The sequence below is a fragment of the Dermacentor albipictus genome, chromosome 3 (assembly GCF_038994185.2).
Source record: "Dermacentor albipictus isolate Rhodes 1998 colony chromosome 3, USDA_Dalb.pri_finalv2, whole genome shotgun sequence".
In the NCBI taxonomy this organism is placed as follows: domain Eukaryota; kingdom Metazoa; phylum Arthropoda; class Arachnida; order Ixodida; family Ixodidae; genus Dermacentor; species Dermacentor albipictus.
In genome coordinates, this window is record NC_091823.1 from 96,705,792 (window position 1) to 96,732,705 (window position 26,914).

The window sequence follows — 26,914 nt, forward strand, 5'->3', positions numbered from 1 at the left end:
CACTGTGTGCAAGAGGCTCACTTGAGTTTGCTATCGGAAATCCTTTTAGTCGCAGTTTTATGCGAGGAGCCGTTAGGCGTTCAAGTATTGTTAATCGTTGGAACGAGCGGAACTTGACTACTCTACAAAAACATACATCGTGCTACTGGAGTCCTAATTCAAGCGTTGAACGGGCCTTCACCGGGAGGGTGAAATCCTCTCAAGTTTTCATGCTCTGTAGCTTCAATATGTTCACCCGACGTGCATTTAAAGTCTTTCATATTAATTTTATTTGTCGGCTTCACGACGTGCGTGATGTCGATAGTTGCAAAAACAGTGCCTGTAATGCGCGCCTTCCTCCAAGTTTGGAACTTTCGGTATTTGTCTCACAGTCTCGCACTTTGAACGATTGAAATAAGCAGAAAAAAAGAATGTCGGTTTACTTAGACGTGTCGACGTGGGCGTGGGCGAACGAGCCGCCTTTTGGAGGCGAACCCAGGCAGTTTGGATCGACCGAATTAATTATGCAAACTAAAAAGCATATAAATACAAAAATCTGCTCCCGAATTTAAGCTGCCGGTTGACTGCGGTCTCCTGCACGGCTAGTTTTGAAATCTTTCATAAAATATTTATAGCCGGCGCGAACAAAAGCTCTAGTCCTTCTTGTTTGTATACTTATAGCTGCTCCTCGTCGAGCCATTCTGCAGTTTTGTTTTTCCATATCGCTAGAGCGCAGTGCCACCGACGCCCTTCTGACAAGGCGTGGTCGACAGTTCTGAACGTTTAGACGCGCAGAAAAGGGAGCTTGGGAAAACCTGAGCGTGCGCGAGTCAAAGCGGCCCCCTTTTCCAGAGATGCGTGCAGCGGTCTGTAAAAACACGGGAGACTCGTGCCCGGCGCTTGTTAGCTTTCCATCTTCTAGTGCCGCGCAGTTATCGCCTGCTGTGTGACTTGGCTCGTGCAAACGACTGGCGTCTGTTTCTCGCGCGCTTAGCATCCTTCACGTGATGCTCATGGCCGTTGCAGACGTTTCCCGATAACGGCTTTCGAGAAACAATGTAAGTGCAATCCCTTTCAGGTGTGCGACGGAGGCACAACTTATCTGGGTTTTGTTTCCGCGTTGTAGAGAACACGAAGGGGGATGGAGGAGGGGGGTCAGAAACGCTGCGCTTACATGTACAGTACGACAGCAAACGTAGGCACATGTTGGCTTTTCATCTTCTCGTGCCGCGCAGTTAGCGCCTGCTGTGGGACTTGGCTTGTGTAAACGACCGACGTCTGTTTCTCTAAGTCGTCGGTCTCGTTCGCTGCAGGCCCGCCGCTCTTTGTTCCCCAGGCGAAAAAAATTTAAAAGTTAGTTAAGCAATCTTTGTTAATTATCCAGCTTGGCCGATCAAAAAAAAATTTAAAAAATACCATGGAGTGCTACATATGGCCCAAAACAATAGTGCGGCATTTCGACATGTGTAGCACCTATGTTTCTTTATTTAATAATTGACCCAAGTTAGTTGAAACCCTGCATAGCTAGCACTGTATATTACGCGAAAATCGGTCGTAGTCGGCGGTGTGAGCGAATTATGGTACCAAAAATGGCCGACGGTCCAAACAGTAAAAAACACGCCAATAGATGCTCGGATTGACATCAAATTTCTCAGGGAGGTTCCTGCCAACAAAGTAAATTAATGGCTTTGAAAAGAAAATTTGGTAAATTTCGATCTGGGTGGCAATCGAACCCGGGCCTCCGGGTTACGAGAGCAGGCTTCCCCGACGCCACGGCGGCTCCAATTGTGGTCGACCAATGGTGCGTGCGTCATTGCAGAAGTCACGCCGCAGCTGTCTGGCTGACTAAAGGTGCGGCCTGATTCGTGCGACATTGGGCACGTGACAGCGCATGCAGCCAATGGGGAGGAGGTGGCGCCACGTCATGAGTGTATAAAACGGGTGTATAAAATAAAAGCAGTAATGTCCGATTGAACGTCGCTGAGCGGTCCTTCCGGTTATGAACTACTCGCGGGCAAACGAGCGCGTTTTGATTCGCCCTTATCGAGGCGCAGTTAGAACGCAGGCGAGAGCTTGCACGAACAAAGGACGTGTGGAAAGAAACATTTGACCAAAGTCACTATAATGCTTTCGCATTCTCACACGTAAGCAGTCTTCAGTGTCTCTGCTGAATGTTTATTTATTTATTTATTTACCCACACCACTGCACTGTTGATCGCTCCAAAGGGCGCAAATATCTTTTGCAGTGAATCCGCTGATAAGCCTGAGCGTTCGCCTGGTATACAGACCGCCTGTCCCTCTCACGCTGCTCCCCTCGTTCTAGGTTTCGCGACCTGGTGGCCGAATCCGGAGGCCCCGGCTGTGACGTGCTGTGCGGTAGGCGAGGCGGCCTGCTCCGCAAGCTGTGCTGGCTGGTGGTCGTCGCCCTCCTGGTGGGCCAGTGTGCCCACGAGTGCCTGCTGGTGTTCAGCGAGTACGCCGGCTTCCCCGTGGCCACGAGCTACAGCTCCGAGCAGGGCCTCGCCTCGGCCTTCCCGGCCGTCACCGTCTGCAACGCCAACCCGCTGCGGAGGTCCCGCCTCTGCGCGGCGCAGGCCTCGCTTCGAGGAAGCAAGGGCGCGCCCGAGAAGGTCTTGGAACGAAACTGCGCTGACAACAGCACGTACGACGACGTGAGTGGGCAAGAGTTTAATTCGTGGTGGCGAAGCGCGAAACCGCATGCGTACTCCGGGTGATTTTTTTCCCGTAGCTGTGAAGTTCTGTATAAAATCCACGCGCGATAAGATCTTATCGCGTCCCACGCGCCGTGTCCTGTGGGTGCGAGGAAAAGCGCGCGAAGGCGAGCCAAGAAGGATGGTGGCGCGCCGAGGCCATATGATCAATTGCGAACGAAAGGTGGGGGTGGGGGTGGTAGGGGGCGCGTTTTTTCTACAGTCGGATACAACTCAAGTCTGCCGTGAAGCCCCGCCCACGCCCCCATAACCGTGCACCAGACAGTGTTCCGTCGTGAGGCTGCAAATAATTCGTACTTCAAACTTTCCCTGTTCCCTGTAAGCGCCGTGCCTGCGGAGTCTCGCCCAGCCTTAATAGCTGCGTCAGCGAGGCCTGAGATGCCAAAAGGCGGAGTGGAAGAGACTCTACTTCAATGCTAACCTTCTTTTTTAAAGCTGCCTGAGGAGCTCCCATCGCCAAGTGAAGTCCCTTTCTGTGAACTGCCTCCAAGCGCTCGAATTCGCTCGGTAATGGTGATATCAACGGCAGCTGAGAGAGAAGGCGGCTTGCTACGGTGCAGCGTTCAGTTTAAGCACAATAGCTTGCCGCCCATCTTTTTTTTTTTCGTAGAAGACTTCTAATTCCAGTCCAGGCTACACTGAAGCATCCTGCTCACTCTGGTGTGCGCAGCCCAATGGCGCTGACGACGACCTGTCCCAGCAGCTGCAGGTGTGGATGGCCCAGAGGAACAAAGAGGAACGTAGCACCGTTCGACGTCTCTTTCGTCTCGGCCATCAGCTCGGAGATACCATCGTACATTGCCGCTACGCGCGACGAAACTGCACCGACACAAGGTAAGCGTGAAACGAATCTGCACTCATACACACAAGAAAAAGAGAGAAAAGAATAAAAGGTTCATTTTATACGACCGGCCGTGCCAACAAGACATACAACAAACTACAAATTTTCTATCGGGTGTCCTTCATTGCCCAGCGAGTTCCAACAGAACGCGAGCAGCCACCTTTCCAAATGGCTTGGCGCACTTGTGTTTAAGCCTCTGGAGTTTCATGGGGGTAGAATGCAAAAACACTCGTGTGCCATGCATTTCGTGCCCTTCGGCTACGCGGAGCTCCTCCTACGGCGTCTGTTAGGTCCCGTTAAATTCTTTGGAACGTACGTTGAAACTCCAGGAATAATTATTTAATAGCTCTTTGGCTTATCTATATAGGAACTTTGCGATAGCTAGATGTATAGGTATAGGTTCCTGTCTCGCATCATTTCCAGTCTCTTTGGCAACAACAAGAATAAGTAATAATAAAAAAAGAACGCGCCTGGTTGTTCAAAAGAACATTCCCTCTTTCCCCCCTTAGCACAACGGCGCGATGCTGTTACCGTTAGAACAGGACCTCCATATTTCTTCGTTGTCTACTAAGTCTTCTTCATTTCCACTAAGTCAGGAGGATATAAGAAATGTGCATCATGAAGTCCACACAAAGTTGGGCCGATACGACGCACTCGTTGGAATCCACGCGAAGCGAAGCTTGCTGCATGCTATGCGGATGTGTGTATTTAAATTCTATACAAGTAACGACGATGCGTACGATTATGTTTACTTTCATCTTACACAGCGTGCTACCTCATGCAATGTTAATTCACCACAAAGGCCACCGCATTAATCTCACATATATTTTTTATGTCTATGCGCTACACCGTCCGAAATGAAAACGCCGAATCAGACGTACGCACAGTGTGCGATGTCTGCGCACCGATGCCCTGAGGATGAAGTCGATATGACTCTTGGCGAGGAAATCTTATCTTCTATCGTGTATGCTTATCTATCGCATATGCTTATCTGGCACGGTGTGTGCGCGGATAACCATATGCAACATGTATCTTGATTGCAACTGCTATTGAGACATCTGTAGCTCTTGCCACAGTGGCACATACCAAATGGATTATTCACAGAAAATCACGTCAGTCGAAGTATACCCGTTGAATGTGATGCGCTACTCCCATAAGAGGTCGATGTGCTCTAGAGATACCTATGAGCCGCCACTATATGTTCATGTTGTATGCAGGATATAAGTTTTTTTTTTTTTACTGAACGAGGTGAACTTACCCACGCTATAGTTTGTCAGTCAGCATACAGGGTTTGTATAAGTCCGTTTGCTCGTACCAGTATTCAGCCACATGTATACATTTCGTATATATATATATATATATATATATATATATATAATATTATATTCCACGGTGAGCAGCACACCGCGGCCCACACCCAAAAAATGGACTTCCCAATTCGAAAATTCAGTTGATCCACTCCCAAAATTGACTTGGCTCACCCGTAAAATTTGGGTGGCCCACACCTAAAGAATTGACTTTGGCCAATTCGAAAATTGAGTTGACCCGTGTTCAAGCTGGCATCGAGGCACCCTATACTCGCGGACAGATTTCTGTGGCAATGAAGGGAAAGCTACGGGCGCGTGCCTGCTGCACTTGTGTTACCGCGCCAAGTAGTCCGGCAGCGTTGACAGTGCTTTTAGTTGCTCGGAACAGACACTGACGGTGTCGTGTTTCTCTAGACGCGGAAGGGAAAAGCCGCAAAATAAGTAAACCTTTGCGCTCAGTGGTGTGTTCTGTCTGATTTAACTGTGGCTAGTAAGGTGTTTATGTTTTTGCCTTCTCCAGCCTAAACGAACGTGGATTAAAACGCGGGACTCTTTTCAAAAGCGCTGTCACTTGTGCGCGCTTTGCCTCCGTAGCTTTTCCTTCATTGCCGCAGAAAGTTGCCCGCGAGTATAGACGCGTTCGTCGCCGAACACATCTTGTCGAAAATCTTTGAGAAGGGTGTGCTGTCCGCATTTACCACAACTATAGATGTGCTGGTTAACGGTTCTGTTCTCTACGGACGCTACCTCAATACCCTCACTGTAATTAATATAGGCATATCGTCAGGTGCATCGTTCCTTTATTAAGCGAATAGTTGTCTTGTAGCGTGCGGCTATTCGCGTACATTGATAATCGTTGACGATGGTATCCACCGGTCCCTCGGAAACCCTTCCCTCTATAGCTCGAGAGTCGCTCATTCGAGCCCGGCCATTTCTGCATGTGGACACCCGCGATGCTGATCGCGGTTGCTCAGTACACTGCGATTCGCCACATTTGAATGTTTGTTTGTTCGTTTGACTACAAAAGTGGCTGAGCCTGTTATGCGTACCACCGCGCACTTCTCCCTGTCGAGTGATTTCAGCGTCGAAGAGCGTTCAGAGTATCAGCTTCAGAAGCGGTTCACGCGCAGGTTCTTCAGCACGACGTTCGACTCGAACTACGGCAACTGCTTCTGCTTCCACTGCGGCTCGACTGAAAAGAAGAATGAAGAGTTTTACCAGTACCAGACGGCTGCATCTCCCGAAGACGGTAAGATAGGACAACACTCGTTGCGGTACCGTGCACTAGGGGAAGGGAAGAGAGAGCATAAAGACGAGTAGAAGGGAAAACAGTCAAGATTTGAACGAGCGTAGTCGGCCACTAAAGTTTACGGGACACTGTGAAAAAAAGCTGAATTCTAGCACAGCCTGAGCTCATGGTCGAGAATTGGTCGAGCTCATGGTAGAGCAAAGGCGTGAGGAGCCTTTGCCACCTACACAGGGATCCATTAAATCAGAAGTGCAATGCTTGAACAGAACCGAAGTTCCCACCTGCCCTGAAACCCTGGCCCCGGAAACTTACATACGTGGCCGACTGTACCCTTTCTGCATTACGCTTACCCGCCACGGTTGCTTAGTGGCTTTGACGTTGCTCTGCTAAGCACGAGCTCGTGGGAACAAATAGCGACCGCAGTAGCCGCATTTCGGTGAGGACGAAATGCGTGTATAGTGTGCATTGGGTGCACTTTATGGAACCTCAGGCGGCAAAAATTAATCTGGAGCCCCCGCTACGGCGTGCCTAATATTCATATCGGTCGTGGTTTTGGCACGTATAAGGCCGCAGCGTTTAATTTACGTGGTACGGCGTCCTTGTCGGTTCCTCAGAAGTGGCACGGAAGACGTATTGCAAATATTTAATACGAAAGTGCTTCATTACAGTCGCAATGCGTTGCGAGGCGTTAGACGCCTCAAATAGAGTACGCTTTCATTTTGTAGTACACGTGAGAACGTCGTGTCGTACGACAGGACCAGCGTACACCGAGGGGGAGGGGGGAGGGAGCGCAGAGCACTGATCTCGTGGGATCGCGCGATATGCTCGCATCGGCCGTTGCAGGGCTGGACCTCGTGCTGGACGCCCAGGCGCACGAGTACCTGCCCACCTCGATGGAGATGGGCTTCGTGGTCATGGTGCACGGATACGGCTTCCGACCCGTGCTCTGCAACGACGCCGTGTTCGCGGAGCCCGGATACGTGACCTACATCAGCCTCGCCATGGTGAGCGGGAAGCTGAGCACCTCGCTTCGCGTCTTCGTCATTAATGTGTATTTATAAATTCTTTTATTGAAACGCTAGATGTTGAGCGCACACATACGGCTTCTCCATGGTTCTTGAGCAGGTATCACGATTACGTGTAATGTGTCCCGACTAGCGTTAGTTAGCCATGTCTATAAGAAAAGGGGAATAAAAGACTTGGTGTAATCTACAATGATAAAACATTCGGTGTTCAGGAGCCAAAGGACTGACAACTCAACGCCGTAGGTTTTAAAATCGTATCTTGCAGTGTGTTTTTCAAATACCCTTTCTTTCTTCTTTGAACAGATTGGCTAAGTTAGCTGGGACAGTCTATATAGTTCTTGTAGTTTTGCACATAGTTTCATAGGAGAAAACAGAAGAACGGGTAATGCACACATGCATACCGGCGTTATCGCATAGCAGCCAAAACAACACCGCAGCATTACAAACAAAGCGACAAAGAAACAATTCGAATATTATTACAAACACAGGGAGATTAAAAAGAAGCACTCGGAAGAACAATGCGAACCGCAATACACCGACACTAAACCGACATTATACAACGACATTACGAAATCGAAAACGCTGCTATGAACGAAATGTTTTTGTTTTTGTTACGCGTGTATCTGTCTTTAAGAAGATTTTGATGCTATTAAAGCTCGCCTTTAAATCACTCTGGTTGTCCACGGGTGCATGTAATAATTTATTTAAACTGAGCGATATCCACGGTCCTATGCCATTAATGTCGATTTAAATCGGCCGTTTTGGTGTGTCAATGTTATTGTTATGCGACTGCAGCATACACAAAGCTGAGCAGCCAGTCAGGTCTTACTCAGCCAGTAAGCCAGTAAGGGGCTTCATGTTTCCTAGTTATCTGATCGAGGGGCCGAGGAGAGGGAAAAGAAAAAAAAAGTGACCGTGATGTTTGAGATTAAAGGGGGCAGCATTCACCCAGGGTTTAGCAGAAGCCATTCCTCTTTTGCAGTGCCTTGCTCCGACCTATACAGTTCATAGCAAGGCATTGATGGGCAAACGCGTGATGGGCAACCTACCCTCTGTGTATATCCATAGGCTTGGTGACGCGACGAAAAGAAGAAAAGACATCCAGCCAGGTAGATCCCCGCTCAAGGTCACCAACACCAAAACGTCTGCGCCCCCCTCTTCCCGCCCCCCCTCTTCAACGGCATTCCCGCTGGTCAAGCGCCTATAGCATCGGTCATCGCAGGCGACCAGCACCGCCGCAGCAATCTCATACCTTTCGCCCTTCCCGTCTGTGAAGAAAAGGTTCTCGGTCAAGTGTTTTTTTAAAATGAACGACCCTGTAAAGGCTGCACACCGCCACCCCAGAAGAATACTCCCTGAAGAAGGAGCCGAATGGGCTCCGAAACGTCCGGCTGATAAATTCGCTTATTTGGTTGGAGTGACTCTCAAAGTCCTAATCAACTTTCCCGACCAGACGGGTAATTCTGTCGAAATATTTAGCTTCAAACTACTCTATGAAGTGTGTCGAATGCCAGCTTCAGCGTTCTCAAGGGGTTTCCGGTTCAGTTTCGATAGGCATGTATATGTTTATTTTTTGGCGTGAAAAAAGTCTCTCATTTCGGTCAGCAGTGGTCGATGGTTTCGCTTAAACCGCCCGTAACGAAATGCAACGAAAACATGTGACACTAACTTGTCGCTTATGTCTTTGCAACCGTACTACTCACGCTCCTTACTTTGACATCGTTGGGCAGAGGAAAGGATGCTCGATCATACGTGTATTCCGCGCACAGATGGCGCCGTCTTGGCGCCACGCGTGAGGCGATCTAAGCTAAATCAGAGAGGCGTAGTGGGGGCGTAGCTCGGCAGTACGCTTGTTGATCCGAAACGGGAGTGATCTCACGTGAGAGGGCTCACTCTGCCATAGTAGGCATAATCCATCAGACTCATTGACACACCAGGAGTTATAATTAAGGTTTACAAGTGTACATCTTGTTGCAGAGATTTGACGGTTGCTCGGCTGTGGCGCCGCCGCATTCGACACGTAGTGTCCGGAAATTTCACGGAGAGACGGGCAGCAAGACGGAGGGATGCCAATCTGTACCCACCACCTTTGACCACGGTGGGCCCACTCAGAGTAGGGAGCGGGCATGATTGGAAGATTAGACCTTAGGACCTCCAATTATGTGTAACATAAGTTAAGCATGCAAGCTTTATAATGCGTAAATAACTGCCACTTGCGTGTTTGGTTACGTCATTTCTGGACCCGCAGTGCCCACACAACCCCTGCAGCACGCGCAAGACGTATCACGTACTACATCGCTGCTGCGTCCCGGACACAGCCTAAGCGATAATTTTTTTTTAACGTTTACTGTTGCCATGGTTTCGCGGTCGGGTGGCGCATGCACCTAAATACTTGCAGTATTCAGTGCCGTTTCGGCAAAACCAAGAGAGAGAGAGAGAGAGAGAGAGAGAGAGAGAGAGAGATAGCAAAGAGAGGAAAGTCAGGGAAGTCAACCAGACGAGCGTCCGGTTTGCTACCCTACACTGGCGGTGAGGGAAAGGGGCAATAGGAAGAAAAAAAAGGAAGGAAGTGATGACTGTGTATGCAGTGAACCACCCTGACACCAAAGTGCAGTTGCAAACCGGTCACTAAAGGAGGCTTTTCCCTGCAAGGACATTTACTACGGAGACGCCAACCCGCCGTGGTTGCTCAGTGGCTATGGTGTTGGGCTGCTGAGCACGAGGTCGCGGGATCGAATCCCGGCCACGGCGGCCGCATTTCGATGGAGGTGAAAACACCCGTGTATTTAGATTTAGGTGCACGTTAAAGAAGCCCAGGTGGTCGAAATTTCCGGAGTCCTCCACTACGGCGTGCCTCATAATCAGAAAGTGGTTTTGGCACGTAAAACCCCATAATTTAATTTTAATTTAACGGAGACGCCAGTTTTGCAAAGCCCTCAAGAGTAACAAACATTCACACATGCAGCTTCATGATGTTCCGGACATGGATCGTGGGAAAAATGCTTCACTCACTAATTCGTGCATAGATTTCGAGGCCCACCAAAGGTACCGTGCCTGAGTGTTGTAACCTGGAGAAAAAAAAAAGAAGTGTGCAAACGGGAAGACGTAATGAAAAATTCGAGTCAGTGGCAGATATACAGAGCGTTTCAAAAACACGTTCAAATTTTTTTAGATATGTAGAAGATTCAGTTTTAAGCAATTCCATCGGGATTGCTTTTACAACACAGGCATACTTAAAATGACTTTAAGATGCAAAATGACATTACTACTTTCATTTAAAAAGAAACTAGTAATTAGACATTATTTTAAAGTTTGGCCAATAACCTGCTTAACCTAAGCAGTATGACGATTGATCGTAATGTGAGATGCCATCCATCGCATCTTCGAGCAGTCCATCACTGATTCAAGACATGCAAGAAATTGAAGCTTCTAATTTCTGCTGCTTAATGAACTTCAGGCAATTTTACCCAGTAAATCGAAACAGCTTTCGTATAGCGCCACCTTCACGCCTTTAGGAGACAAAAATGAATGACGTGACTGTTGACGCCTCACCACCGGATGGGCATGAAACGAGCATCCATATCAAACCTCGATCGCGCCATCTTTACGTTGGAAATACATCGAGAAATCGGTGCGCAAGATTATAAAACATCGTATTTGCCGACGCACTATACAGTCTTAAAGCGAATAGCTTTGTTTCTTTCGCCCGTTTTCGTGGTTGGCGGTGGTCTGTGGTCCGCGGTGGTTGATGGTCTGTGGTCGGGCTTGCGATATAGATGCACCAGGAAAACAGTGTGTGTTCTCGCGCACTGATTTTGCGGCGAGGGGCGTATAGTGAAGGGGAGAGTTTTGGGCGTGAGCTCTCGCGCAAAAGAGTTGGAGGAAGGGGCGGGAAGTAGGGGGAGGCAGAGCCTGTGGCTCCCTCGCTCGTTCGTTCGCTCGCTCTTTCGTTTGGGCTAATCGCTTACCTTGAAAATCATCGTCGATGATTTTTGTGCCATCGTTTACAGCGTAAGCTGTTATGGGCTCAATCCTGCAGCCGTTTCGGTTGGCGATGTTGTCCGCCGCCACCACAGGTGTCCGTCACGGCCATCGCCAGGAATGAGAAAAATAAATATCCACTTCCCGCCGGGACAGAGCCCGAGCGCTCTGCGCGCGAGTCAGCTACTCTACCACTGCGCCACGCCAGCGTTTGCTATAGCTTCTGCGGAAACATGCCCTATACAGGCGCCCTAGCTTGCTAGCTCAGCGCGCGACCGCCTAGCGTCGGTGCGTGCTATCTTTGCATTGAAGTTGCGTTGTATTCCACCAGGTGTCATGACATGCAGTAGTTGCATCGTATCGTGCCACGTGTCAAGGGATGTGACATGTGCGCCGCGTAGTCTCGATACCTGCGTGTATTCTTTGGCAGACGTTATGGCGCGAACTCGCAAGGTACGAACCACTGCTGAGGAACCTAATCGCAGAGCTACTTGCGCGGCTGCAACCAGAGAACGTCGGGTTCAGCAGACCACTCTGAAGAGAGCATCACGAGCCGCAGCTCACCGTCGACGCCGGGCTCGACAGTTGAGTTCCTTCTCGTGAGAACGACGCGAAGAGACTTCGCCGCGAAGACGCTTTAGTGCGTGCTGCCGAAAATGCGGCCCGTATACTCGCCACTTGCAGTTGCCATCTTCAAGAAGTTTACGACAGTCCCCCATGGAGGCGCTCCTCCAGCTTACGCTGTGACTTTGCTGCGTGTGCCGCGCAGGCTTGTGACTTTCTTTGTCACAACGACTTATCCCCTCTTTTCGGCCTACGAAGGCGTTATTGATTTTTGCATCGTAGTCATACTTGACTGCTGGTTCATATAGAAGAAGCGAGAGAAAGTTAAATATCAAGACCAAAACAAAACAAACTATTGGAACATAGAGTTTCCCCATTTTGCTCTCAGTAGCGCTTTCATATGCTACCGAAAAGCGGCCACCTAAACATTCTTCACACCCCCGGCGCCTTACTGGCCTTGAGTCCAGGTGTGGTGTAAAGTGGTGTGAAGTGTAACTTGCTGCATGGTGTATCTGACGGTGACGAAAGTCCTTGGAATGTGGTCACATGGGTCGCAAGCTCAGTAAACGACACGTGCACTGCTGCAGTTTCTTAATGTCGACCGACCTAAATGACCGATCTCAGTGTGGTCTCTACACGCTCCTTCTTTCTTTTCATCACTGTTTCCCTGAGTAGGGTAGCAAACTGAAAGCGCATATTGTTGAATCCCTTTCTTTTGTATATTTTTTTTGTTGCACCTCACTGTGGTGATTCGCAGGAGAAAAGGACAGCACTTCCGGAACCGTACCAGTATCCGTGCCGCAGCCGTTGGCCGTACCCTTTGAGAGGATTCAGCCTCAACAACAGCATGTACACCAGGGAGGTACGTACGCGCTTCAAGCGCTACTTTAGTGAACGTTTTAGTGGAAGCCGACCAGCCATATCGTAGCTCTGCGTCTATGGCTTTCTGCTTCTGTGTGTAGGGTGCGTCTTCGATTCTCAACCGTGGCAAAATTGTTATGCGGTGACTTGCAGACGGATACGAAAACGTCCGTGTATTGAGGTATTGTTGCACGTTAAAGGAGTCAAAATGGTAAAAAATAACACGGAACCTTACATTGCGGTTTCACTCTTAATGCTGGTGTAGTTTTGAGGTCGCAACGTCCTACACCCCTACAAAGGCTATTATACCTTGTAGGGTCTAATCTTGTTCCACAGCAATAATGAACATTATTATCGAGGACCGTTCCTTTTCCTAATGCAAGTGACAGCGAATAAATCTATAGTGCTAATACTATCTCTGAATATTCTGCGCTACTCTTCTGCCGTACCTCTTTGTGATGAATGTGAAAGGGCCGACCAAGTCCAACAGCAAGCTTGCTACACGGGTCACAATATTGATGCTAAGTATTATCGTATAGCACCTCCGCACGTGATATCTTTGCGTCGCTCGTACTGATAAGACGTCAGAGGTATCTCTACCTACTTGGCGCACTATAGTATCGTGAAGGAGGGCATATCAATAATTTGTACAGCCATGCCGTAGAATGTACTCGTGACAACGAACATGACACAGCTCCTTAGAACTTTAATGTCGCAGAACTCACAAGAGATACAGAAGAGGCATATTAGAAACCCTATTTTCGCAACTTTCACTCCCCTTTAAGTTCGAGAAGTTCAGGCAAGGAATTCCCCTTTCTCCCTTCCTGGTGCAGGGTAGCAACCGGGCTCAGACTGGTTAACCTCTCGGCCTTACTCTTATGACGTCTCTGTTTTTTCCAGATGAGTCAGTTTTTTTTTGCACTGATAACTATTAAAAGTTGATAATATTTAATTTACGGACATTTTGGTGTGCTCTGCCCGAAATGTCTTTATATGCCAATAGTAAAAATACAGCTGCTAATTAAGTCTGGAATTCAAATCAGCCTTCTCGTCTTTAACAAAGTCACTATACGCAACTGCGCGGCGTTTTGCAAGCTACCAGCAAGAATTTGGGTCTAGGCCTTAATGTTTTCTCTTCTATGTGCAACGTCGAGCAACGTTGCCGCGTGATCAAGTACACCGATGACACTATCACCTTCCTTATGACCTCAAATGTAAACTCTACGCTTGGTAGCCCATACACGTGGCCTCTTCGTGCTTTCTCCACATTGGACAGTGACACAAAATTGGCCGACGTGAAAATTAGTTCTGAAAAAAAAAGTCAGTGCAGGTTAAATACATTGTGTCCAACAGAGGTGTTTGTTTATTAGAATTAACAGCCATTGCCGGCTGGCTCACACTTGTAAAATTTGTGTCTCTTCCTTTTGTTTCCATTTCCTTTCTTGTTTTTTCGTCCATCCCGTTCGAAGCACTTAATACCTGTTACCTGCTACCACAAAATACCTGTCACCACCACTGCATATGTGAGCCAGCCGGCTTTCTCTCTCTCTCTCTTTCTCTTACACACACACACACACACACAAACACACACACACACACACACACACACACACACACACACACACACACACACACACACACACACACACACACACACACACACACACACACACACACAGGGCGAGCTTCATAATCACATTTTCGTTTTGGTACGTAAAACTCTTCAAATAAAATAACGTTTACCCTCGTCAGGTAATTTCCGCTCTGTGCCAGAGGCAACATCGTGGCTACTCTTTGGAACAGCCGTGTATAACCGCTGTGACCGCGTTGCGCAGGACTGCCTGTACGTGTGCCAACAGGACCACACGCGTCGCATGTGCGGCTGTGAGAACCGCGACCTGCCCACCACGTCGAACAGGCGGGGCGGCAAGGCATACCCCATCTGTGAAGGTGCGGCGCGGGCACGACCACCTTTGCGTTTACTCCGCATCCTCCCTTTGTTCCTTTCTAGACGTTGGATGACCTGCTGTTTTTATCGTTGTACTTGTACACTGTACATACTTTGCGCCTTGCTGTAGACCCTTTCTTCATCGCTGCATGCACTGCGTATCTCAGTCCCATGTTCTCGCCTTTTCGAAACTGCTGCCATGTGTGTTCGTATGTGTGTGTGTGTGCGTGCGTGCGTGCGTGCGTGCGTGTGTGTGTGTGTACGGTAACCGATGGTCGTTCAGACACACATACGCTGCCGATGTGGCGCCCTTCTTACAACGCACGTCGTCTCTGTCTCCGGAACTTGCAGAGTCGCGGGAGCAGTGCCTCAGGGAAGTGCAAGTCATCATGAACCTGGAGTCGATAGAGAATGTGTGCAGGTGCCACCGGTCATGCGTGTGAGTTGTCGGCAGCGCACGGGAGCCCTCTGCGCGTGGTGCTGTTTCGTACTATGTTCCAGTTGGCTTGCGCGTCGAGCGATTGCGAATAATGCAATTTAGATTACAGGCAGGTAAAACGACAGGATTTAAGAGTTGAGATGCTGGGTACGCTGTGGCCGTCATTTTCATTGGCGACGGTGACGTCACCATGGTGGAGTTACTGTCGACAAAGTGTCGTATCTTAGAAGTCGATGTCGTCAGACCACGTCCCGATTTCATAAGAAAACATAAGTCTGCCACCGACAGAATCTGAGATTCGAACTCATGCCCCTGCGCTAATAGTGCACTTGGGAGCTGGAAGCACACACAGCTACGCGCTGATTTAGCAGTTCGTAAAACAAAGTGCAGTATCTGTGAAGTCGATGTCATCAGACCACGTCCCGATTTCATAAGAAAACATAAGTCTGCCTCCGACAGAATCTGAGATTCAAGCTCATGTCCCTGCGGTAATAGTGCACTTGGGAGCTGGAAGCACACACAGCGACGCGCTGATTTAGCAGTTCGTAATTTGTGCGGGATTTTGCGCCTTACATTGACTCTGCAAGGGGTGGTGTTTGTGCACGTATTTCAGAGGCGGCAATTGGCAATGATGCAGCAGACGATCGATAAACGTTGTATGCACCGTATATAAGTTATTCAGATGGGGGTGGTGTCCTTTGTGAAAGCCTTGTGCTGCTGCAGCAAATAATTTCAGAGCCGGATGAACAATTGAAGTCTGCTGATATTTTTATGCGATAGCGTGAAATGGTCCATTGAGCGTAGAAACCGGTGTCTGTCGTCTGTAGCTGCAAAACGGCAGGTTAATTCCCATTGGCTGCGACGCTACGTCACGAGCACGCCTTGACGGAGTTCCCATTGGCTGCAATGCCACGTCACGGGTGCGCCTCGACGGAGCAGAGCAGGCGAAATGGAAAACCTGCTGTAGCGCTAGTGCGCCAGGTGTTGAATGAGGGGAGAGGGCACCGCCGCGGCGCCACGTCACCCTCGCTCTCGGAAGCCTGTGTTATCCGCGCGTTCCTTGTCCGCGCAAGCTCTGGTGGAAAGAACAAAAGAACAACGACGACAACGTTCAGACTGTTCTTATGGCATGTTTGCGGCCATTGTTGTCAACTACGCCGTCATGAAATTGGTAGCCCAGCGGTGGATATGCCAACTGGCGACGGCGGTCGAGGTTAAGTGCGCTTGTTCTTAACCGGTGTGCGAGAATAAAATACAAATTCTTGGTAGCCTGTGTAGGACACCGTATAGTGCAGGGTTCGTGGTTGATCTGCACCGAGTAACGTAATCGATTGCGAGATAGAAAATTATCGATCAAGCGTACGGCACCATGCATTTTGCCACAGTCGAGTAGGTGGTGCAAAAAAAAAATTAATAACGTTACGTATGCTGCATTCAGTGTTGCCATAATTTTTTGAAGCATGTCGCTAAAGTGAGATGAAAAAGTCGCCATATTTCTGCACGATTTTGCTGAAACGTTGCTAAAAGTATCGCTAAATCTTTTGAGTACACTTTAGGTATACCGTATGCGCATTGAAACACTATTATGTTTAGTAAAGCAATGAGCGGTGCCAATTGGTAGGTGTTCATGATTATATTGTTCATGAAGTGGGTGTTCATCCATCCACCCATCCATCCATCCATCCATCCATCCATCCATCCATCCATCCATCCATCCATCCATCCATCCATCCATCCATCCATCCATCCGTCCGTCCATCCATCCGTCCGTCCGTCCGTCCGTCGCGCCATCTCTCGTACTAGTCTGCAACCACACCGACCTCCGCCAGCGCAATGCCTCGCGGCGAAGCCGGATTATAGGAGACGGGCGTCTTGCGGGGAAAAGCATCAGGGGACGCGTGAGAGTCGAGCATAGCCACAATATAAAATGTGGTCGTTCTGTTTGTTAATTTGCAGCTGGCTTTGCTTATTTCGGGCTTTATCATTATAACCTCGCGTGGTAACAAAATAGCACACGAGCCAACTCGTTACAGATGGACAAACATACTGCCGAGCTGCACACGCCTCTCTGTACGCAGCACACGAGGCTAAATTTAGCTCCGACTGCGTCATATACGGCGGGGCAACGGCGCCACCAGCGTACGCGTCACCATGCATGATCCAGTAATCGCGTTCTCCCTCTACACATCGATACCAAAGCGAGGCACATGGGCAGTACAGTTGCAAATATATGAGTGGTAATAGTAAAACTTGTTTCTGTTACATGCGGTTTTAGTAAGGGACTCCCTCTGACCAATTTTAAAGACGCTTCACGTAAAAAAAATATCGGCCTAATAAGCCGTCGTGCGACTTGCTTGGAAGTGTTATGTACGGCTTACCATCCTGTTTGTACTGTTGCTCTTCCTGTCCTCTCTCCTCCCCTCTTTCCTATCTTCCATTTCTGTGTTGCTGTCACCTCCCTTCAGAAGAGTAAGCAGGCGTTGTTCCCCTTCCGGTGGCAGTTGCCAGCCTGATAGTCGCTTTCCCTTTCCTATTAACTGTGTATATGTGTTCAAAACAAATAATAATAATAATTAACATCATTTTTTTTGCAGAAATCTAGATTACCACAAAGAGGTCTCACGAACTGCACTGCCAGAGGTGAGTGTCGGGGCCTGAGGAGTGACGTCGAGAAAGCCATGTTATAAATGTAGTTTTTTTCTCTCTCTCTTTTGTTCACGTATTCTCAGTCTTTCATGGCTGGATCGGATGGCAGGAAAAGGTAAGCATGACTGTTGACATAAATTTATCCTGAAAGAGCACAGAGGGACTTTGTGCAGCACACAAGGTTCACGAGCAATTCGTAAACGCCAAAGAAGCTCGTACGAAAGCGCTTCCACAAAGCGGAAAATGTGCTAATACCGCCGTACCGTCGCTGAGCAGATAGGAGCCTTCAGAGACACCGCATGCTAAAAGTATATGCCTACTTATTAAGTATAAATGCTGGAATAGTGAAATTTCTGAATTAAATTCAAATGCGAATATTCGAGAAAGACGACGTCCGTATCGAATGTCTAATACCCTCTAATTTTTTAAACAACATGAAGTCTGAAGTTTGCGAGTTAGCTTGGTAGAAAAAAAAGGGCTTCTATGCTATATTTTTCGCGTGTTCGTGATACGGCGCACAATTAGCCTACTTTCGGTAATCTGGAGCAATATAATCGGAATATAACTAAAGGGAACAGCATGTCACCAAATGCATGTACCACGTTTTGATCATTGAAGGCGAGAATTGTGAAACTGCAGCATCGCACATTTTTTTGACTGGCCAAATAACTCAGCCCGCAAAATCGTATCTAGGCTGCCTGCAACGCCGGCCTTCTTTAATGAGTGACTGTAAATCATTGAGCATCGAGTAGTTAGTTATTTGCCCGTCGCTTTTATTCATAAATCTGGTGCCTCTTCGTTGAAACAGCAGCTTTTCTGGAATAGAATTGTTGGAAGCACTACTCACATTTACGGCTCATTCTCTTTTCCCACAGGTTCCAATAACTGTTATTATCCCTTACAGTCGAATGAAACGAATATTCGACAGTTTGGAATAGGGAATTATGGAATCGAATGCGAATCGAATGGCAGAAACTATTTGATTCGTATTCAAGATTTATAGGTCTCGCACACCCCTACTGAAAATGGATTGAACTGCGCTCCAAGGTAGCGCCATAGTAACCATATAACGCAGGAAAAATGGTGCTGCAGGGCTACTGCCAGTGAAATGACATATTTAAAGCAAACGCATTATTCAGGCAAGTTCAGTGGAAACCCGCCACTTCGAGGAAGTCTCATGCACACACACAAAAATGCTGCCATCCACCTGACCTTGCAGAACGCTACAAGGAGCCCGTTTAGGCGTCCTCGAAGGGCAAATTTTGGGGTTGAAGAAAATTTTAAGGTTCAGTTCAACAACCTGCAGCATTGGGCTAATTGGCAATTAATTGCTGCTGTGTTATTATTATTGTTATTATTGTTGTTATTATTTGCGTAGAGATAAACCCAGGACAGAGAAAACACGGTCACACAGGAGCATTTTCCTCTCTTCTATGCCGGTTTGACGTATAAGGTAAAACGTATTATCCGGGATCTTTGTTTCTGAGTCCGCTTTTTTTCGACAGCTGAAGGAGCGCTTGCGCAAAGCTCTCGACACTAAGCCTAGGACACTAAACTTCTGCATTCTCCGCTCGCGAACCAAAAAAATTAGAAGCTTTGGCGCTAGGTGGCCAACAAATGAGAGTACTTACGTAGCAGACTTGACGTGGTTAAGTATATTCTGGAAACCACGATGTGATTACGATGCGCGTTGTAGTGCGAGTGTAGTGTAGTCCTGTTCCCGTACGCAAGCTCGATATGAAACATTCATTCGGACTAAACTTGAATACGCCTCAGCAATTTGGAACCCTCACCAGTCTTATCTTACTAACTCGCTCGAAGCAATGCAGAATCGCGCAGCACGTTTTATCGCTTCAAACTATGACTGGCATACATGTATAAGCGGCATTAAATCATCCCTCAGCATCCCTAGTCTAGCACTTCGTAGGAAGATTTCATAGCTTTCCCTTTTCCACAAACTCTATTACAATTTCTCTCACCTCAGGAACACTCTCTTACTTCCGCCCAACCGCTCTTCTAAGCGTCTCTTTAACAAACTGAGTCTACAACGTCTCTATGGTTTCTCAAATGCCTTCAACAACTCTTTCTTACGCAGTGCTATTGAATTGTGGAACGCGCTACCCAACAGCATAGTAAATGAAAGTAATCCAGATAAATTTAGACACCTCTTGTCATGTTTTCTAAACCCTTAACCTACCGGTACTATGCTGTTACTCTAACGTCTAAGTTCTTTTTTTTTTCCACTTTTCTGTTATATTGCCGGTTGTGTTGCCATTTCTACTTCCGGTTCGTACCTTACTTTTTTTTTCTTGCCCGTCGTCTACTAGGATGCACACTAAGTTTTCTTTGCCGTTGTAATAACGAGTTAGCCATTGTATAATGATGACCATAGTGTTTCTTGATGATTTTGCCCCCCCCCCCCCCCCTATGTAATACCCTGCAAAGGGTCCTTAAGGGTCAATAAATGATGATGATGATGATGATGACGATGATGATGACTACTACGCATTACTTTTGACCACCGGGGGTTCCTTAACGTGAACCGAAATCTAAGCGTACGGGCGTTTTTGTATTTCGTCGCCAGAAAAAAAAAAATATGACCGCCGCGACCGGAATCATACCCGAGACATCAAGCTAAGCAGCCCAACATCTATAGCAACTAAACTACCGCGGCGGGGTATGACGTAGTGCTCCTGTCGACATTTGCAAACTTGCTTGAACACGGGCGTCGTTCTTCTTCCAACAGGGTCTTGGCTCGCATTAGGATATACTTCACGAGAGACACCTACCTCAAGGTCACGTCCGTGCCGAAGTATGACGTGAGTGCTCTACGTGCTGCGATTTTCCGTGGAGTCGCAGTTCACATTCTTTCTTCTTGTTTTTTTTTGTTGTTGTGGAAAGAGAACTACGTTAAGGTGCTTCAGTGTCGCTACAGTTACGCGTGAAGGTCTTGCTCGCAGAAACATCCAGAAGAATACGTACGCCAGGCGCTTTATTGGGGCTCACATGGTAGGAGCCACTTGAACCAGTACGGCCAAATGGTTGCGGACGTCCCAGTCCCGCGCGGGCAGTCACAATGTTTCTATTGACAATGCGTAACCAAGCATTCAAAGGCCTAGAAGAGCTTTCTGCTGCGCTAGTTGGTGTATAGGATTGACGTTCATGCTTTTTGCACAACACACGAAGGCTGGCTGGCGCTTTCTCTTCTAGTTCAATTGTTGTGATTTGGGGCGCAAAAAGAGCAACGTAACTGAATAGGATGTGCAGTTCTTACTGTCCGTGAATCACAACTGAGTGGATCATGCACTAAACAAATATACGTAAGTATGATGACATCGTAAAAGGTCCGTTCTATAGGGGACGAAACGGGCCTTGTTGAAAGAGACACAAAATCGGAATAATTATTTGACATTTATTGCTAAATTAGGTGATTGCGCACAACAAAGTGGTCACGTTTGCCACGAGGGCGCGCTTCGTAAGCCGGAGAAGGCGCATAAGTGAAATACGAGTGGCGACTCAGTGGTGAAGTTCCCGCACCACGTAGGCATTGTGACATCATGTTTTTCTTTCGACAGTGGCTACTCAGGTACAGTTAGGCTTTTAATGGCAAAGAAGGCCTACTTTCCCTTCTTCACAAAAGAAGGACTTAACATGACAAAGTTCACCAATATTTCCTGCATGGCAACGTGAAAATTTTCGAAACGATACTTCTGAATTCGTTGGTTCACATACTAAGGCGCGGTCATGCGGACGCTATGGCGAGAAATACAGCAAAATGAAAAGCCTGCCCCGTATTTTATCGAGTAATAGCCGAACTTCTCCCGTCAAATGAACGAAGAAAGAGATCCGTACTTCGCAGTCTTAGCTAACGCAGTGTTGCTCTTTCGCGGGCCTTCACGTTATACAGCGATGATGCTCAACCACGAATGTATAGGTGCCCGCGTGGCTACAAAATGTTTAAATTCATATAAGACAGATGATCACAGGATGACGTAGAATAAAAAGGATCAAGAGTGGTCGAACAAAAATGCGAAAAGTTGGAGTTAGCGTTTCGACAAAGGAGACTCGTCAGGATCCTGAATGGAAGACCCATTAGAATGGTCCAACCAGGGTCCTGATAGGAAGACCCATTAGAAAGGTTCAATCAGGGTCCTGGTAGTATGACCCATTAGGAAGGTCCAATCAGGTTCCTGACAGGAAGACCCATTAGAAAGGTTCAATCAGGGTCCTGGTAGTATGACCCATTAGGAAGGTCCAATCAGGGTCCTGACAGGAAGACCCATTAGAAAGGTCCAATCAGGGTCCCGAATAGAAAGGCACATTAGAAACACACGTCTTCGTCAGGATCTTGACGAATTCCGGTCAGCTCTTTGAGACCGTTAGCCTATAAGCCTGAAACATCTCTTGATCGACCATTATTGGCCACTTCGGGATGTACCAAGTCTCCGTCGTCTTTGTGCTGCATTCCATCGGCCTCTGTGTCCCCGGGCGAATGCAGGGAGGTCGAGTGGTGAGCAGCTTTGGCGGCATCAACGGCATGTACCTGGGCGTGTCCTTCTTCGTTCTCTTCGGGATGTTCGAGACCCTGGTGCGGGCCGTACGGCTGCTCTGGCGGAGGCCTTCTGGCACCTCGCGTCACCGCTCGTGGGGACAACGAGGAGGCCGACATCCGGACGAGAAACATGGGGTGAGCGAACGAGATGCCCGCTGAAAGAGAATCGGGTGGGACGCGATGACGAATTAAATGCGAACATTGTGCACGGGGTTCTGATGACATGCGTGCTAGACTCGAATGCCACCGACCATTTGATCGTGTTTTGATTAATCGGCCAGTGATGTCTCGCACGGCGTGAGACGGGAGTTTAAAACAAGAATGCTAGTTACCCACGCTGTCTTCCATCGATAATTGATGCAACAAGCCACTTGTGCAGCTTATGCACAAATCAGGTTTGCACAGGCTAATTTATCGACCTGAGCCGTGGGACAACAACAACAACAACAACAACAACAACAACAACAACAACAACAACAACAACAACAACAACAACAACAACAACAACAACAACAACAACAACAACAACAACAACAACAACAACAACAACAACAACAACAACAACAACAACAACAACAACAACAACAAAAAAGGTGATCTATTGCATTGTTCGAAATAGGACGTCTTCAACGTCGCTGTGTTCGACATTTCCTAAATGGAGGCGTCCTCGCACAGGTACGAGGGATCTCGCTCCTCAACGGTGTAACCAAGGAAAGGATAGCGTTCGACGACTATCAAGTCCTGCCAACCAAGTTCCGTGGGGGTGACTTCCGCTCCCGTATCCCTTTGCCCCGCTGCCGGGACAGTCACCTCCAGCAAAATCGATGGAAGAACCGGGATCACGTGACGGGGTTCCCACCCGGACAACGCGAACAGCAACATCATCTCGCCTTCATGCCGCTGGCCGTGCTGCCCGCCCTGCTGCCTGGAACACGGCGGCAGTGCGTCGAGGAGCGTGGTCTTCGTAATTAAGATGCCGGAAACCGTGTTCGTTTGCCTTTTTCGTTTGGTTTGAATTGCACGTGAAACTACTAGAGTACGATCGCAAATGCGCATAAAGAATGTTTGTCAATTCGATGCTGAGCTTCGCTGCTGTAGGGCACCGAGTGCTGGGTCTAAACCAGAAACGACACCAATGAAACGTCCAGTGTCAAAAAAAAATATTTTCGTCATCACTAATAACGAGATCACCTACGAAAACTAATCCTGAAACATAAGTCATGCTAGGCCATGGCTCGGATAATGTAACGATTTTGTTACAATTCTTTCCCTTAACCGCTTCCTCAGTGGCTATCGCGTATGCGTTATCGACCAGGTTTGGTGGCCACAAGCGGCTAAGGAAATAATAGAATAGAGTGAAAGAAATTGTTACATTATAACAAGCAAACCAGCAAAAACAAGCAAGCAAGCAAGGAAGCAAAAAAAAAGAAGAAATAGAAAAGGAGTCTGCTGTTGCAAATTCACCTTGCTCCTATGTTGACACGACTTCTGGAATGCCATACGCTTCAGTGTTAGGACCTAAAGGTTTTACTTGTTTGTTTGTGCTAATAATTTGACCAAACAGGTAATTTCAATTATTAGGCTGTGCGTGGATGATTGTGTCATTTATAGATTGACTCGTGAAGCGGATGATATTGATGCCTTACACGTGATCTGACAATGTGGTTGCAGAGTGTTAAAAAAACAAAAACAAAGAGAAAAAAAAGGAAGAATGAAAAATGTGTGAATGTAAGTCAGTGTTGTTTCACTACTTTCACCAGGAAACGCAAACCTTTCCATTCTTGTTATATAGCCTGTCTTGTAGCCGCTCCACCACGTGGAACGTTTTAAATACCTTGGTCTGTGACTCTTCTTGCCTATCTTAGAGTAAGCATGTAGGTTACATAACTGATAAAGAGTGATTTGTTAAATTTTCATCAAGAGCCATTAAAAATATGCCCCAGCTAGATCCTAAAGAAGCTCTGTACATCGCCAATGGGCGGTAAATTCTTGATCATGCCCGTGCGATGTTGGAGCCTCACGGTAGCGAAACGGTCACCTGCACACGCTTCAGCAGATGCAAAACCGTGTTGCGCGCTTTGTCAGTTGTAACTACAACATTGCCTATGGTATAACTAACATTGAGAGTGAAATAGGTTCGATAGCTCTTCGGCAACAAAGAAAATATTTGTGTTTAATTTTTTTGTTGTTGCAATTTTTGATAATGAAGCTGTAAACATAAAAGTTCGTTCATCATGAGCCCGTAGTATACAGGGGTGTTCCAGCTAACTGTAATCAACGTTTTAAAAACGACGGAGTGCGCTAGGGCGCTGAAACCAACTCAGTGGTGTTGAGAATCGCGCGGTTTAATCAGCGGTATTGTTCTCGTTTTGCTAAGTCAATTAATTAGTAAGAACTAATTGCCTAAAATTTTAAATATTGGCTTTATTAAGAAAGCGCCAATACAAATATTGATAATCACATTTGGTCACATTATTGAACCCCAAGTGGTCAAAATTTCCGGAGTCCTCCACTACGGCGTGCCTCATAATCAGAAAGTGGTTTTGGCACGTAAAACCCCAAATATTATTAATATTATTTCGTAAGATGTGATCGCGAACGAATAGGAGAAGATGAGAATCGCGTTTTACTTCTCGATTGAACAGTTCTGTGGTTAACATTCAAGCCATTCAAGCCCGAGATTGTGTGTTCGGGCTGCATTTTCTAGTGGAGCGAATGATTTGTATAATGTCACGTCACTTCGAAGTGCGACACACCTTCGTCGCCGCCGCTCACTCTGTGCGCCCAATAGCGACGTTGCACGCCAGTGGGTCTCGAAAACAGGCATGCAAACAACAAATAGACCTATGATTAGCAGAACGAGAAGAAGGTAAAAGTGGGAGTCAACGTTTCGACAAGGAGACTTGTCTTTCTCGAGGCGACATATGCTTTCCTTGGCACGGTATATATTTTGGGTAGGATTCTTCTAAAGTGGAGAGGGGGTAAGGTGGGTGGGTGAGGCAACGACCGAAGGTATGTTAGCGGCGAGGGTGTAGAATTGAAAAGAGAGGGGTGATATTCAGACGGCGGTGTGAATATTATATATATATATATATATATATATATATATATATATATATATATATATATATATATATATATATATATATATATATATATATATATATATATATATATATATACGAATAATCAAATCGGAAAATAATAAAGAAAGAAGAAAACACAAACTGTCCGCATACAAACGAACATAGCGTTTAGCAGGGCGTCCTGCCGCTTAAAAGGCAAGGGCAGTGACGAAGGCGTTGGCTGTGCGATTTACGCCAGCGATGTGCTTCCCTCACGGCAGTTCATGATAGGGATAAGCAGGCGCTGCGCCAGCACACCCGGCTACACCCGGCTAAATGCCATGTTCGTTTGGGAGCAGTGCAATCACGACGCGCAAGTGGGCGTGTCACGTGGTGCTTTTATGCGAAGCATATTACGAGAGCTCAATCCAGCTCCTCAGGCGCGGCGGTGTCGCCTTGAAACCACGTGACACCGTGACGTCACGACAGAGGAGAAGTGGCTTTGGCTCAACTCTTGCAAGATGGGCTGGGTGGGAATCGAACCAGGGTCTCCGGAGTGTGAGACGGAGACGCTACCACTGAGCCACGAGTACGATGCTTCAAAGCGGTACAAAAGCGCCTCTAGTGAATGCGGTGTTGCCTTAGAAACGAGCTGTTTCTAAGGCTCAGGCGTGCGTCGCTTGCTCAGGCGCACATTTCGTTGCCGCGCCGAACGCTGCGTTGCTCGACGCTCACCGCGTCCAATGCGGGGCGTCTAAGGCGAAGCAGAGTAACGCATGAGTTGTTTCTTCGTCTAGCCGAACCAAATATAGCCAAGCAACAGCAGTTCACCAAGCTAAACAGTGGTTCAACAACTAAAATAAAGGCTAGTATGCTTCGCATCCTGGGCTTAACCTTACCTAAGCCACAGCCATTTTTTTGGTATTTCGCGGGCATCCGCAGTAAGCTGAACAACACTCATAATTAATAGACAGAAATAGAGAAAGTGTTTATTCGGAAGTTTTGCAAACCCCTCTGCAAGTTTCTAATTGGATTTTTCCCCCAGCTTCGCTGCTTCAGACACTGGTTAATTAATCTTGACTAATTATCCAATTAAGCGAAATAAACAAAATTGCCTCACACACTACATACAAAAGTTAGCAACATGCATTTGGTCGCGTCGTCTTAGAGTGCATCGGCATATTTTTAAACTCTGGCTAAAGTTAGCTGAAACACCCCCTCTTAAAACGCTTTGCCCAGGGGCCATTGCACCTGTTCTCGCGGAGGAGGGTTTGTGTGGACATCTTTTCTCGAAGGCGCGTTTCTTTGTGTACGTATCTGTGAAGCAAAAGAACGGGATGTGAATAAATGTATTTGCGCGCTACTTGCCGTTTCCTTCAACTTTTCTTATTCCACCGAACAATAAGCTGGAACGAGTTGTTCCAGCTTTCTGTGTGAATTATTTCCTATTGTATAGGCGGCAAACACCTGCGGCATGAGGTGTCAGTGAACGACTTCCGTCCACATATTTTACGTGCTCACTAACTTGGTTTTAAAGTTCTTCCACTGGCTCGCACTCTGTATTTCAACTACTCTTGCGTTTAAAGCCACAATTTGTTTTATCGCCGGTTTTATTCTCTTTCTTCCTGCTGACATAAGTCGTGCTGTACGGTGCGCTTTTAAAAGAAGTACCTAATTTTTTTTTCTTCATGGTGACATGACTTTAAACTCCCTTGAACTTGGTAA

At 47.4% G+C, this 26,914-nt stretch overlaps 1 protein-coding gene across 1 annotated transcript; it reads left to right on the top strand.

Annotated features, from left to right (window-relative positions):
- Positions 1-1,008: 1,008 nt before the first annotated feature.
- Positions 1,009-23,255, top strand: LOC135901364 (acid-sensing ion channel 2-like). The gene is made up of 13 exons (XM_070536636.1): positions 1,009-1,037; positions 2,303-2,651; positions 3,382-3,545; positions 5,990-6,108; positions 6,952-7,112; positions 12,436-12,540; positions 14,375-14,489; positions 14,839-14,926; positions 17,521-17,566; positions 17,656-17,687; positions 20,319-20,391; positions 22,071-22,259; positions 22,800-23,255. Coding segments are annotated over exons 1-13 (1,740 nt in total). The 5' UTR covers positions 1,009-1,035; the 3' UTR covers positions 23,097-23,255.
- Positions 23,256-26,914: the final 3,659 nt, after the last annotated feature.